Genomic DNA, 13,644 nt, shown 5'->3' on the forward strand with positions numbered 1-13,644 from the left:
CTCTAGGTTTAGGCCTAGTGTTTAGTGAGGTTTGCATACCTCTTATCACTCGGTGCTTGCGCACACCATTGTTGTACATCGGAGGGGCTTATAGTCTTGCGAGATCACACCAACCGCGTTTGTGGTGTGGCCACAACCGTGTACCGGAGGGAACAAGACCCGTGGCGTTTCGGCCGAAAGCTTGATAGTGAAGACGGCGGGGAGCGGTCTAGGAGAGGCTTGTCGGAAGGCACACCGGAGACCCACTTGCACGTGGGGAAAGCCTGGGGCTATCCACAGAGTTGCCCAACCTAGAGCTTAGCCCTTGCGAGGGGCTCCAACGAGGACTAGGGGGAAGCTTACGCGCTTCTCGATACCTCGGTAAAAATACTGGAGTCATCGATAGGAGTTTGCATATCTCTACCTTACTCTTTAGCTTCCGCATTTACATTGTTTGTATTACTCCTTTTACAGTAGAGATAGCAATACACTAGCAAAACCGTAGTTGCACATTTAGATAGTTTATCTTTTGCATAGGTTAGAAAAAGAGGCCATAGTTTAGAAGTAGAATTTTAAGTTGCCTAATTCACCCCCCTATCTTAGGCATCATGGTTCCCTTCACCCACAAGCCAAAAATGCTGAAGGAGGGCAGGACCAAGTACAATGAGCCAAAGGTCAAGGAGGTGGAGAAGAGGATCTTGGAGGCCTCTGCGGCCGAGAAGAGAGGGTCGTTCGAACCTCGCCGAGAGAGGGACGTACTAATCGAGGCACTAGGAACCCCCGAGCACTGCGGCCGCATCTGTGGGCTTTCCTTGAGGCAGAGCTAGAAGGACGTGGAGGCCTGGCAATCTAACACCAACTCTTACCACATGAGGCAAAGGTACAAGGAAGGGCTCATCCAGAAAGGCCATGATGAAGCAGTCAAGGGCATGATCATGGGGAAGATACAAGATGCTTTCACGAGCAACGACCCTAAGATGGTGGAACTAAGGACGTAGATGTTTTGCTAGGCTAGCGTGCTGCTGCCACAGGGTAAAGCCACCATACAAGGGCAAATGGTTCTAGGGACCAGACAACTCCCCAGGTACCCGGTCGACAACATCGTTGAACCAACGAGTTGCACGCTCTAGGTGCCCTTCAATAGGGCACAGAGGAAGAAGGACATGGCCATGGGAGTGGCACTACCGCCTAATAGCGGTGCCATGTACGATGGCAAGCCGATCCCGCCAGACTATGCCTAGGTCGACGTGACGCGGACCAACAAAGATTTCGACGAGGATGAAATCGACATTCCCACTAAAGAGGGGTACAGGTTCATCGGCGCTACTATCGGCATGCGCATGCTATGGAACAAGTGCGACATTGTCTTGGACATGCTGATGCTGGTGTCATAGCCCTCACACCCATCGTCGTCTCCCCTAGGTGACCCGGGTGACAACGACGATGACGGCGGTGACAATAAAATGACAATGTTGGCGGCTCAGGCACTAGTCCTCCAGGTAGTCCATCTCCCGACAATAGGAATCCATAGGGAGGCATAGGGGTAGCATCAGGCGATGTGACACCACCGCCTGCAAGTGGTTTGAACAAGGGCTCAAACCAATGTCCTCCCTAGCCGAGGAAGCCTGCAAATGAAGAGGAGGCCATACCACCGAACCACACCAAGTTGAGTTGGGTGGTCTATCAAATAGCTGACGAGCACCCATACTCAACTACGTTTGAAAGGTATGGTACTAGCTAGCATAGTCAATCTATAATTCATTACGAGATGCTATCTACTTTTTCCACTCCCTAACATCTCAAGCCCTGATGTTGCAGGCCAAAAACACCACCGTCATTTTGGCCATGGTCGGATGATTGCCCCCAAAAACTACGAGCATGGGAAGTTCATGTTGACCTTGGGCGACCTCCTTGAAGAGAAGTGGGAGGTAAGGAGGTTCCATCTGTGGTACATGGAAGCAGCAAAAGTGGGTCTGGAAAACTTCATCATCAACATTCCAACGAAGTACTTCCACACGCCCACGGATGGTGAAGTCATCGTAGATTTCCACGACATGCATAGACTACTATGGCGAAAGGACCTTGACGTCGCCCAAGTCACCATATTTGCCCTGTAAGTTAATTATGACTTTGACACTACTGCATCGCAGTAGGTACTTAAGGAACAAACTAGTAATGCCATGATGAATTTTCCTTGCAGGATGCATGCCTATGTAAGCAAGGAATTGGGCAAGGATATTCTTTCTCTCTGCGATGCTTCTTACAAAGAGAACCATCACGAGTTATGATATACCAGACACTCATGAAAAGCTGGTGAACTTGAACCCGGAGGAGAGAAAGAAATACATGGAAGATCTGGTAATCGAATATAAGTATCGGGCGGGAATGTATATCTATGAGGCCATGAAGAAGATCCAGGATAATAGTTGTATCATGGCCGCCCACCAGTTCGGGTAAGTCCAAAAGATACTTGGAACATATATATAGCAACTGAGATCATGACTTCTCATATTGAACATTTCAAATCTGTATTGTGTGAATGGTGCAGGTAGGGCATCATGGGCCACCGGATTGCATTTATAATCTATTATCAGGATGAAAAGGCCTGTATATTTGACTCCTTGCGGGACACAAACAAAGCAGGGTACAAGCACTTTGAAAGCTGTTTGAAATAGTAAGTGATGGAACTTATTCATTTACAGTTTAACATACTGATTGAAATTGTCGTTGACACTAGTGTTTTTTCGTACAACGCTTATAAGAAGTACGTGAAAGATCTCGACTGCTATGATCGGAGATCTGAGAAGAAGAAGATCAAGAATGGCACGAAACTAAAACTTAGGCGTGAGTTCTCGGTAAGTACCAATACTACTACTACTGCTCTTCTCCTAATACTACACCTACTACTCTACTCTACTCTAGTACTCCTACTCCTACTACTACTCTACTCTACTCTACTCACTACTACTAGTTCTACTACTCCTACTGATTGTTTATTATATATGCTCTAATGATTGTGTATTATACATCGTGCAGTGCGCCAAACAACCCTATGGCTCAGTTCTATGTGGATTCTACATTTGCGAGTACCTGAGGACGTGTAGGAAATTCAACAGCAACTGGTGGCAGCTCAAGAAACTACAAGACTAGTGGCGAAGGGAGAAGGTCGACCAAGACTTTAGACAAACAGTAGCAAACATATGTAAGTTTGTCACAGAGAGCGTGCATGAAAGGAATACGTTCTTCAACTAGGAAAGCGAGTTAGCACGGGATCCGAAGTTCGAGAGCATCAGAAACTGGAGCGACAAGTTATGAATCTCAGATTACGTTCTGCCAGACCTCTTTTCCGGTAAAAAATGATATGTATGAATAACCTTAGCTGCTCATGTACGAATGATTTGTGTTTGTGAAACAATGATAAAGACATCACTAATGTAATAACTTAATGTTGGTTCGTTGAACGAGAATGAATGTAATATATGTTTGTCATCTATTTTCTGTTTTATCTTTGTTTTCATTAACGAAATTTTAAATTCAAATTTAAATTCTAATTTGAAAAGGCATTTTTTGAAATCTGAAAATCATTAACCGAGGCGGGCAAGTAATAAAAACCGTCTCGATTAAAACCTTAACCAAGGTGTGCAATGCTTATCGTGGAAGGATTAGGGGTTGGGTTGGCACGGGTTAGGGGTGGCTTTAGCCCTATTAGCCAGCCTAACACATGCCAAGTGGTTGCGGAAGGATTAGGCCAATTCGCTTGAACTTATCAGCCAGCTTAACGGCTAGAATCTATAGTATTTATCTCTCACAACAAAACAGCTTCAGCCGGCTTATCAGGCGGCTTTAATACTAGCCAAACAGACCCATGCTGGACTGGGCCATAATTTTTCAAGAGGCGTAAGGCGTGATTGGATGACTGCATTCAACCCAGCCAGGCTCCGACGATGCTCCATGCAACCTGCGCATGATTCGATGCCTAATCTAGGCCCAATCGCCAGGCTCAGGCTCGTGACGTGCGGCAATGGCTCGTATGATGCCGACTGAAGCGCACGCAGCATAGAAAAAAGCTGTGTGGCGGCAGCAGAGTTTAACAAGCAAAACAGCCGCTGAGTACTACAGCCACAAAGACCAATCATGGAGTGGGCCTGGCCAAACAGGACCTTGGCTCTCAAGTGCGAGAGAGGCGGAACAAAAAACCAATCAGACACGTATAGTGATGAAAACGGATCGGAGCAGATGCTACGTCTCCCATATTCTAATCCGCTTTTCTTTATTGGACTTGAAGCGGAGTGGATAATACATGGAAGCAGATATGAATGCTGTTTTTTTCGATGTTGGAAATGGTGTGGGGACGAGCGGACTCGGATTGGATACGGATGTAAATAGTCGAGTAATTTATGCATACTTAGAGAGTTATATGATTGTCAAGAATTAGTTTAGGTAAAGATGCAATAGCAAGCAGTAGGCAATAATCTTACATTGCAGTCCATATTGTCGCTCACAATTAACACTTAACAAGCTAGGTACCCACACTCAAAGATAAATTATTACTAGCTAATAAGTAATAAATGCCAGCAAGTTCTTAATTCAAAAGGTAGAACATAAATAACCATGTCACCCAATAAGATTTCTCTCTAACAAGTTCTTTTTCCTAAATTTGAATTGTCCTCTGGTTTATAGCCTAGGAAGAAAGATTATATCCTATTTTAAACATGGGATAATCCGCATAGAATTTTCGGATAATCCATTTCCGTCGAATTTTACCGATTTCATATCCTAACCCGCATCCACACACAATCGGATTCGAATTATTTGTATCCACATGGATATAAAAACTCTTGTTCATATCCTAAAAATTTAGATTTAGGTCAGATCGGAGAATTATTCGTACCACTTTCACCTCTAGGTCTGTAGTGAATTTTTTAGGCCACTTCTAGGGCCATGGTGCTAGTGGCTCTAGGCATGTATCCGCCATCAATCATAATGGAGTTATTTTGTGGCATTTAGAGGAGTTTTTCATCTGTTTTGTTCTGTTCAGTTAGTTTGAATTCCTGGTTCACACAAGAAATGTAAGTTTTGAGTTAGTGACATATAAGAGGCACAACAGTTTTTTGAGCAAAGAAAATGAAATTCTAACATGAATCACGACATATGCTAAATAAAATTCTATGATGAGAGGATTCAACCATTTGCTACGTAGTTTCAGATCTTTGAAATATCTATTCCATCCCATTACAGATAAAGTTAGTTGAAAAAAAAGAACTGCATGATAAATTAAACATAAAAAACCCTAGATAGAGATTGAGGTATTGTTAGTTGAGGAAATCAAGCAACAAATGAATAAGGCTGTAGAAAATGTTATCATCTATCTATAGATCTCTTGTTTCTCGGCCACCTTATTATTATTATTTTATTAATTAAGACCAGTGGCTTGATGAACAGTCCTACCGTTCCCTCGGCCGTCCGATCAACGTGCAAGCGTTTCATCCCAACCCTTCGTGTTGCGTACCGCCTCCAGAAGTTTGTCTACTTTCACACTCGTCATATTCGTTTCTTTTATAATTCGTAATTTTTAACTTATTTTTTTAATTAAAATAGTGTTTTCTCTCGCAATAAATAAACCGTAACGATATTTCAGTTTTTTTTTTCAAGAGAAGCGATCGGGGCCAGAACCTTATCCTCTTCGCGGCACAGAGGCATCGCCCAGCTCCCGGTCCCGGCCCCAATGCCGCATCCTCCGCTCCTCCAGCGCCGCCCGTCCTCCTCCTCCGTCGCTGGCCTCTCGCCCATGCCCTGCAGCACTGCATTGGACCTCGCCTCCTCGGCGGCCGGCTCGGCCGGAGGTCGCATGTTGCCTCTTCCTCTCCTTCGATGGCTCTCCCTCTTCTCCTCCGTCCCATGGCCCAAGTAGCTTCGCCCAATCGACAACGTCCCTCTTCCTCTCCCCCGGTGCTGGCCCCGCTACGCGACCGGCTCGGCCGGCGGCCACGCGTGTGGATGGAGGTGCAGCAGGCTCCCCTGCCGGCGGTGCCGATGCGGCTGCCCCTGCCGGTGGATACGCGCCTGGATCAACCGCAGGTGGGCCCAGGCCAGGAGTGCCGGCTGGTGGCCACCGTCATCCTTGGCGCCGCGACCAAGCGTTTACCTGTCGCAGGTCTACCTCGTCGTCGTCGACTACCTCGCCGCCGTCCTTGAGCTTCATGGCCCCTAATCCTTCTCGATCTCGATCTGATCCCTCGCAGGTCTACCTCGCCGTCGTCCTCGAGTACCTCGCCGCCGTCAGTGAGGTTGCTGGCCCCTCATCCTTCTCGATCTCGGTCCGATCTCAAATGTGTGCTTCTTTGGTTTTTTATATACATTTACAGCATTCTTCGTCATAACAAACCTGATGGAATACGTGTTCTTCATAGATCAGATTCCTGCTAATGCATAGCTATTCCATTTTTTTATTATTCTAAGAATCCTGTGTTTACCAATGCCCCTGTGGTTCATATATATGTTGTTTCGCTTAATATTTTTCACTCAAATAGAATTGCAATATAGGATACAGTTTTTGTAGTTAACGCAAACTGAAACCTCTTGACTGATTTTAAACATTTTTTTTACTTCCAATAGGTTTCAGAGTTTTCAATGAAAAATATTTAACCACAATTCTGGTAGCTGTTAACCGCGTGGCAAATGTTAGTTATTCAACTGCCACCATGAGGTAATGCTAGCTTCCTTGCTCATCCGGTGCTTATGGTCCCATAAACACCAAGGTGAGTCTCTGCTCCCTGTACTATTGTAGTCATAGGATTATCAACCTTTCTGTTCTGAGGTTATACTTGCGCTTAGCTGCTAACAAAAATGCCTCAATGCTTCCTTATAATAAATGTATAAGGTCAGCTTTGTGTTCATATTTTTATTGAGACACTATGCACTTCCATCTCATTGATATTGTTACTGCCTATACTAATACAAATACTTAAACAAATATTCCCATTTATATATCTCTACATACCTGTTTAGTTGTTTGTACATTCTAATTGAACTGGAAATCCAACATCTATTTGGTAGGTACATCTATTTCATAGGTCTTACAGTTAGCTTTCCTCCGGTCCCAGCAGTGCTTTCCTCTTATGCCATTTAATTTCCCATTTTAGTTTCTTGATGCCCTTTGATATCCCACTGTGCTTATCTTTGCTACGCCATCTGATACTGTGTGTTCATACCTCCCAAGTCCATATATCCAGTTCTGAAGACAGAGCTTCATACCAAAACCAAAATGTTTCAGTTTCAGTATTAACATAGCATTACCATGTTCCTTTTGTTCAACATATTTGTAGTCAGCTTTGATGCTCCTAATGCTTTGGTTTAGATGGGACAGCTTAGAATGCATTTCAAGCCAAATAAATGTTCTTACCAGTATGGATTTTGTAAAAAAAAAAAAGAATCAGTACCTACAGGCAGAAATTTTAGGGAAAAGAAGGTTCTAGCATTTGATCTTACTCCTAATGCTTTGGTTTACATGGGACAGCTTGGAATGCATTTCAAGCCAAATAAATGTTCCTGCCAGTATGTCTTATGTAGAAAAAAAGAATCAGTACCTACAAGCACAAATTGTTTGTGGATATTGAGGAAAATAAGGTTCTTGCGTTTGATCTTCTTCTTTTCCGAATCACAGTGCGCTTCTTTTGAAACCTGCACTATAATATCATGATACCACGTACTGATTTTAAACCATGATATCTCCTTTAACAGAGGGACTGCAAACAGGAAGATGATCAATCTGGCTTAGACTCAGAAGATAATGCAGACTTTCGGTTGAGGCTTACCTATTATTTCAATGCAATTTTGATTTTCTTCACAAAATATTTAGTGTCATTTGATAGATCCAGTCCCTATCCGTCCAAACCAGTGCATTTACTAGACCGGCCCTACTTTATATATGAATTGTAGTGTCGGGTTATGTTCTTGAGAAGCCATTTACTTCGTGATATACAATATTTCGCTAATGGGCATCTCCAATTTTTCCCCTTCAGGTCCACTAACGGTTGTATAATTTTTTTAGAAATATGTTGCTAGCTTCTAAACACCAATTTCGAAGATTTTCGCTGATTTGCCACAGCAGTAATATCTTACAGTAAAGATGATCAAGGTAATCCAACCACACCTGATATCTTTTTCTTACTATTTAGCTTAACAATATCTTATCTTAATAATGTGTTAGGCATCCCCTATTATATCTCAGTTTCTTTGATCCCCTATTATATCAAAGTTTCTTTGATCCTTTTGTTTCTGCTATTTGCTAATCAATATCACTTATTGTTCCATACTGCCTATGTTCATTGCTCTCTGCTTTTTGACCATTGCATGGTTACTAATGCAGTCACTCTGTTTTTTTTATCAGATTTGTCACAGCCAATAAATAAATGCTGCACCGACTGGAGAAGCCCATACAAAACGTAAGCCTTACAGATTGGAGGATTCATAAATCAGAATCGCTGCTCCATTGCTCTACCTGTAGATGACTATGAATGTGTTTTCTCTTTGCTTAGTTTTCCAGTATGTAACCTTCCAGCCTTTGTGTACTCTTTGTAGATAAACAACCACCTTCTGTTGTATCAGGTTTACTAATACAGCACACCTTCCAGTACTACATGTGTTGTCTCTATTCCATTACAGCATATACAATTGTACATGGTACTTTTACTGGTACAAAGAACATATCTCAAAAAAATTTAACTTCTCCTGCCCTTGCCTACACAGGCCACAGATAATTGATGCATATTATGTTTTAGAGGACGAAAAAACCAAAAATATCAGCTGCCTCCACGTAGCCCGTGGCAATTGCCGCGGGGCTCTTGCTAGTTCATGAACAAGTCTAACAAAAACGCCATCACATTCAGGCGCAGAATGACCTCTGGACTCTGGAGTCGTGGGGCACCTTGGAGCGGCAGATTGAAGACGTCGATCTGATGGACGCGCAGGAACTGCTCGATATAGTCCTTGTGGAGTAAACCGTGTCCGCCGTGGCAGGCAGCAATTTCCTGGCTTTGGCAGTGGCGATGGCCGGACGCTAGCTGAATGCCGCTGCGCTCTTGGTGCCGTTGGGGATCCATGGGCGCCAGCCTCTTGCAACGACCTATTCTCCTCGTCACCTTCGATGTGACACCTCGATACTCTCCACGTGCGAAAAGCGGCCGAGAATACACGGAAGCAGACGGTGAAACAGAACAGAGAGGGCAGCCCACCTAGAAAAATGATGGCAACGTTCTTCCAGAAGGCAACGGCCACAACAGCAGCAGTCTTCGATCCCGGCGATCAAGATGACGAAGTCGAGCACCTCGATGCCCCGGTGGACAGTTTGATGGTGAGCCACGGCGGCTGGTGGGGATCTGTAGCCTGCAGGTAGGCAATCAAGATGACGAAGTCGAGCACCTCGATGCCCCGGTGGTGGATAGTTTGATGGCGAGCCATGGTGGCTGGTGGGGGCCTGTAGCCTGCAGGTGACCCGGCCAGCGGCCAGCGATCGATCAGCCTGTTCGCTTGCTCGTAAAGAATCGTAAATTTCCAGCCAGAAAACAGTGTTTTTCTCTCACACTAAACCAACCAGCAGTAAATAATCCACGATCGTTTACGGCCTCCCGAACAGGCTGCTAGTCGATTTTGATGGACCAGTAAGTATACTCTATTTGTAGAATTACCATGACGACATGATCTGCATGCTCGTGGAATCTGTTATGGGGATTTTTGTTCAAAAATGGCATTTTATTTTCTACAACGCAAATACTCACACATTCTACTTTATACGTCGTTTTAGTATGCAAAGTAAAATTATCTAGATTAAGACCTTGCTTCGATTCCATGGTCTAAAGTCTAGGCCTTAAACTTACTCCCTCGATCCCAAATTATAAGTCATTCCAAAAATCTTGGAGAGTGAAAACAACTCAAGTTTGACCAAATTTACATGATAAGATAATAACATTTATGATGTCAACTAAGTATCATTATATTCTTTATCAGTTATATTTTCATAGTATACCTATTTGATATCATAAATCTTTATACTTTTCTCTATAATTTTGGTCAAACCTAAGATGCTTTAACTCTCCAAGATTTTTGAAATAACTTATAATTTGGAATGGATGTAGTAGCTCTTCAGGCTCTGAAGGTGGTCTAAAATCTTTTCTAAAGTTTAGCCAATTTATAAAGATCATTAGTTCATTAGACTGCACAAATATGTTAAAGTAGTCTAAAATTTAGTAGGCAACTAAACTTTTGACCATAGGATATCAATAGAGCCTACGACGATGAGTTGAATCAAGCTTACAGGGAGAAAACACATTTTCCCGATAAGCTTTTTCACTCCAAATACATGTTCGGGTAATTCTATTCTCTCAATACAAGTAGATTGGAGAGGAAATGAATCAATTTTCCCTCAATACCTCCAAGTGCACTCAAGTTCACATTGAGAATATGTATATCTGATCTGAGCTTAAATTTTTAGGAAAGCATGTATCCTAACACTCAGATGTATTTCTTGTAACGAACAGTCTCAAAAGCAAAAACTAGAGATGCCACTGGTACGCTCCTACTCGAGGTGTGCACAGCCAATGACAGTCGTGTGTCACTACATCACAACACCGCATCGCCATCAGATACATGATTTTTTATCAATGCGCTAGTTCTAGCGGTGGCAACAATTGAGGTGAAAAATACTACCACACATGAACTTTTAAATTTTTTGATACGGTCAAAAATATTTTTAGACAGTTTTTAGAACCTCTAGGCCTCTACCAACGATTAGAAATGAAAGATTTTCGGAAGGGTGTACAACGATCCTTAAAAATAAATTTTTGTAGCAATTTTATTAAGTCAACCATACATGAAAAATGATTTTTAGCATAGTTGACCAACCCTAGAAAATATATTTTTAAAAAAATAAAAAGTATTAAACCATGCCAAAGAATATAAAAAAAAATGCTTGCTCACAGGCAATTGTAGGGTCGCAAAGCCTCAATCTTCTATTTTTTCTCACATAATTGTGTCCATGGGTTGACCTCTGTTCTTGCATGAGCCTCGCATACCACCATACCACACACTAGTCATTTGTGATCAAGTATAGTATGTTATCCTTTATTTTAACCAATATGAATCTTGCATTTAATATTTAGGCCTCCAATAAATCTTAAATAAAATTTTTAACAATAATAAAGGTTTAGATCTCATCTAGCACTATAATTTAGTCATAGGGCATTTCTATGGGAGGCATGGTTAGAGAGAGGGGGGAGAAGAAAGACCGAATAGGAGATTGAGAACAAGTGAGGGGGCCAATTGCAATTTACATGGTTCGTTGACTACCGATTGTACATGCCACATCAGATCTAAGAGGGAAACGAAAGGGTATCAACCTCAAGTGAACCACTTAAAAAGTTTAGAGACTTAAAAATACACTTTCAGAGTTGATGGATCTAGATGACACCCACTTAAAAATGTAATGGAACTATGGTGCATTTTGCTCTTTAAAAAATAAAGGGCTTGATTTAGATAAACTTTAGGAGGTGCTCATAAAACTACACCAAAAGCAGCATTAAAAGTGGAGTAGTTGGCAGGGCCATGTTAACATTTTGTAATCCACCGAGTCACCGACCACCCCAAGAAAACCATACATTTTTTCTGGGTATTTACATATTTACCATTATTACGGATGACAACTTATCATATTTACCATTATTACGGATGACAACTTACACTGTATCACCGACACATGAGTTACTGATATGATACTTTTTATACCACTCACGTCATAATGATGGTAAATATGTAAATAATCCTATTTTTTTCTCCTCTTCCCCGAACAGAATGTTGAATGATTGCACCTTTCATGAAGCAAACATGGTTTTGCTTTTTTCAGAGTGCACAAACGCGACCGTATCTACAAATCACTACTAACAGTTTCAATTGATGCTTGACAACGATTTGGATTACTATACAGGTTCACCAAATTTCCCAACAAAACACCACAAATTTGTTAGATAAGATGCATCAATCATTGAGAGGGAAGCTAGCTAGACAGGGCTAATATCGTCATCTAGCGGATCACTGCCGCCGCCGTGGAGCGGCGGCGGCACGGCGGTGGCCCGGCACACAGGGCACGTCGGGTGCGCCTTGAGCCACTTGCCGATGCACTTGTCGTGGAAGCGGTGGCGGCACCGTGGCAGCGCCCTGAGCGCCTGGTCCTCCCGCATGCCGGCGAGGCAGACGCAGCACTTGTCCTCTGCGCCGCCGGCGCTGCCCCCGCTGCCGTCGTCCTCGTCGTCGCTGAGCCGCAGGAACGACTTAGCGGCCGAGACCGTTGACCCGGTGTCCGGCGAGAGCCAGACGACCATGACGATGATGTTGGCGAGGCAGAGCGCGTAGGCCACGACATCGGCCTGGCTCCGCTCGAAGACGACGATGACCAGCGGCACGAACACCATGAACACCACGGCGAAGCATCGGTTTGCCAGCGTCGACGGCCGCACGCCGTCTGGCGACCCCAGCAGCGGCGTCAGAACGGGCGCGGCGTCCGCGTCCCCCTGCTGCGGCCGCGCCGACGGCGACGGGTCGTTGCGGCCCCAAGCATCGTCGCTGGCGCGGTCGGCGATGGCGTGGCGGTACCAGCGCGCGAAGCAGTAGAAGAGGAAGACCTGGATCGAGAAGCCGCCGGCGAAGGCGGCTGCGACGTCGCCGTAGTAGTCGTAGGCGAGGCGGGTGGCGAGGAGCAGCGTAAGGAAGGTGAAGGGCAGATCCAGCCACGGGAGGTCCATCGCCGCTGCGCCACCGGCGAGGCCGCGCTCAGCGCGAGGAATCCATGGAAGGAAAAACAGGATGAGCTGTGGGAGAGATTCCGTGGAGTGTCTCTTCACCGCACCAAATCTCGCCTTTTTCTGCGGGCGGACAAGTCAAGAAAGTTAATTAATAATTCAGGAAAAGATTAGTACTGATGTGAATGCGGAATAGTTTGCTTCCACTTAAGCAAAAGTGATTAGCGCACGTCTCAGACCGGATCACGCACTCTACGGCCAGTAAGCAAGGAGCAAACCTATATTGCAGCATAGTTACATCTTTTTTTCACCGTATGTTGGGGGCGTGCCCCCTCCTACGGGCACCCTATGTGGCTAGATCGCCGCCCGACTTCGCAGGAGCAAAATAGCGGGAGTCGGACTTTAGCGCACCCAACATTTTGCTACAATGATAGACCAAAGGGCTGGCTATGCGTGAAGAGAGATGTGCCGGGCCCCCTTCTCGCATCAGCGAAGTGAATGTGGCACTTATGTCCCGTTCTTAGATATCCCTTTTCGCTATAGCGAAAGGGTGGACTCTACGTCTGGGACCATGCAGCGCTAGGTTCTTTTCCTTTCGCCCTAGCGACAGGCCCGGTGACACTCTTGGCTATTCGCCCTGGCAAATAGCTGTTAACGGTTTGGCTGACAGTTTCCGTAGGTTTCGCCAAAGGAGGGCGTGCAGTCGGTCTCGGCTATTCGCCCTAGCGAATGGCCATTAACGGTTCGACTGACTATTTCTACAGGTTTCGCCGAAGCAGGAGCCGACCGCCTTCGCGTAGCCGACAACTGCTGATGGCCAGGGCCCGCCCGATTGGTTGAATAGGCGACATGAGGCGAAGCTGGTCGGGCCTCTCCA

At 44.6% G+C, this 13,644-nt stretch overlaps 1 protein-coding gene and 1 long non-coding RNA gene across 4 annotated transcripts; one reads left to right on the forward strand and one right to left on the reverse strand.

Moving 5' to 3' along the window:
- The first annotated feature begins 5,647 nt into the window (after positions 1-5,647).
- On the forward strand, positions 5,648-8,707 carry LOC136521722 (uncharacterized). Of its 3 annotated transcripts, XR_010775643.1 has the most exons (4): positions 5,648-6,133; positions 6,222-6,310; positions 6,595-8,116; positions 8,369-8,707. It is a non-coding gene; the product is annotated as an uncharacterized lncRNA (long non-coding RNA). The 3 variants fall into 3 exon arrangements; XR_010775644.1 differs by having other exon boundaries at positions 5,648-6,266; XR_010775642.1 differs by having other exon boundaries at positions 6,222-8,116.
- A 3,085-nt stretch (positions 8,708-11,792) lies between these two features.
- Positions 11,793-13,123, reverse strand: LOC136522151 (E3 ubiquitin-protein ligase Os06g0535400-like). Its single transcript, XM_066515940.1, has 2 exons — positions 13,046-13,123; positions 11,793-12,890 (listed from the first exon to the last, which is right to left on the reverse strand). Exon 2 carries the CDS (start codon positions 12,768-12,770, stop codon positions 12,030-12,032), a length of 741 nt encoding a protein of 246 aa, XP_066372037.1. The 5' UTR covers positions 12,771-12,890; positions 13,046-13,123; the 3' UTR covers positions 11,793-12,029.
- Positions 13,124-13,644: the final 521 nt, after the last annotated feature.

Source organism: Miscanthus floridulus, chromosome 18, assembly GCF_019320115.1.
Source record: "Miscanthus floridulus cultivar M001 chromosome 18, ASM1932011v1, whole genome shotgun sequence".
NCBI classification, from domain to species: domain Eukaryota; kingdom Viridiplantae; phylum Streptophyta; class Magnoliopsida; order Poales; family Poaceae; genus Miscanthus; species Miscanthus floridulus.

Coding starts and splice junctions, on each gene's coding strand:
- LOC136522151 (XM_066515940.1), bottom strand. CDS start 12,770: ATGGACCTCCCGTGGCTGGATCTGCCCTTCACCTTCCTTACGCTGCTC.